This window comes from Acanthamoeba castellanii (genome assembly GCF_000313135.1).
Source record: "Acanthamoeba castellanii str. Neff unplaced genomic scaffold scf7180000084661, whole genome shotgun sequence".
NCBI lineage: Eukaryota > Discosea > Longamoebia > Acanthamoebidae > Acanthamoeba > Acanthamoeba castellanii.
Genome location: NW_004457242.1, coordinates 104,476 through 105,745, shown reverse-complemented (window position 1 = coordinate 105,745; position 1,270 = coordinate 104,476). Strand labels below are relative to the sequence as shown.

At 57.0% G+C, this 1,270-nt stretch overlaps 1 protein-coding gene across 1 annotated transcript; it reads right to left on the bottom strand.

Moving 5' to 3' along the window:
- Window positions 1–17: 17 nt before the first annotated feature.
- ACA1_108970 (MyTH4 domain containing protein) lies at window positions 18–1,255 on the bottom strand (the record flags this gene model as incomplete). The annotated part of the gene is made up of 4 exons (XM_004332782.1): window positions 18–179; window positions 284–458; window positions 575–984; window positions 1,080–1,255. Coding segments are annotated over 4 exons (923 nt in total), but the record flags the coding sequence as incomplete, so codon positions are not given.
- Window positions 1,256–1,270: the final 15 nt, after the last annotated feature.

The following is a 1,270-nucleotide window of genomic DNA, read 5'->3' as shown; positions in this document are numbered from 1 at the left end:
CACCAGCCCACACACCGGACAAACAGAGAATGATGGTCGCGCGGCCAGTGACGCGTCCAAAGGGGCAAGAGCCGTACATGCTGCTCGGGTTGGTTGCGAGGGTCTGGTGCGCGCCGTCAATGATCACCTTGGCCGCAGCAATCCCCGCGACGTGGCTCTCGCGGATCGGCAAGCGCTCACTGTCGACGCACATGACAACACCATGATTGGCTATGGTGCGCAACACGAGTATATATACGCTTATGTATATACATATATAATGTAGATAAAGTATGAGTATTACCTGAGGATGTAGGTGTGAAGCTGGAACACCTCGAGCCTGTTTTCAGAGGGATCTTCGGAGAGGAAGGCGGGGTCGAGCCACATCTTCTTCTTCAAGAACAGCTTCACCTCGAGGCCGTACTTTTCTGCCTTGGACAGGATGTCGGCAATGAAATCGTTGGGCGCAAGGCTCCGCTCTGGTTGTGTTGGATTCGTGTGTGTGGTGTGGTGGTGTGTGTGGTGTGTGGTGTGTGGTGTTAGAAACACAACGAATCAATGGTGGCTGGAAAATCAAAGTAAAGTTGAGCCGTACCGAGGTTGCTCGCAGGGTAGACCTCGTAGATGGCAAACTCCGAAGGGTCGTTCAGCCGCACGGCCTTGGTGGTGAGCGGCGTGAAGACATCGGCGGCCGTGGACACGGGGTCGATCTGGACCGCCGCGTCGCTGCCGCTCGGCAGCGTGAACCAGACGCGCATCTGCCTTCGCTCCTTGTTGGCCTCGAACTCGAGCATGGACGGGGGGTACTGCCGGTTTTCCTTCTGCCTTACGCGGTAGGCCAGCAGCTTGAGCTTGTCGTAGGCGTAGCGCGCGAACGCGCCGACTTCCGTAGGAATCGCGGCGGCTTCGAGCAGGAAGGAGCCCAGATACGGGAGGAAGACGTCGGTCGGCGGGAAGACGCCACAGTACGCGGCCAGCACCTCCCACGCACGCAGCGTGCCCTCCCTGCAGGAATAAAAAAAAGACGAAGTCGATTAGTCAGAAGAACGAAGACGAAGAAAGACACAAAACAGCAAAGAGGAGAGGAAGGAATAACATACTTGGAGGAGTTGAAGGTAGCCTGCTTCATGACCTGGGCGTAGATCTCGTTTCTGAAGGCGGCGGGATGCGCGATACCGGCCACGAAGATGTCCTTGAGGACGGGGTAGCTCTCCTCGCCGTCGATGAAGCGGGTGAGCTTGCGGAAGAGCGTCAGCGACAGATTGACGTAGTTCACGCTGCTGGTCTTGTG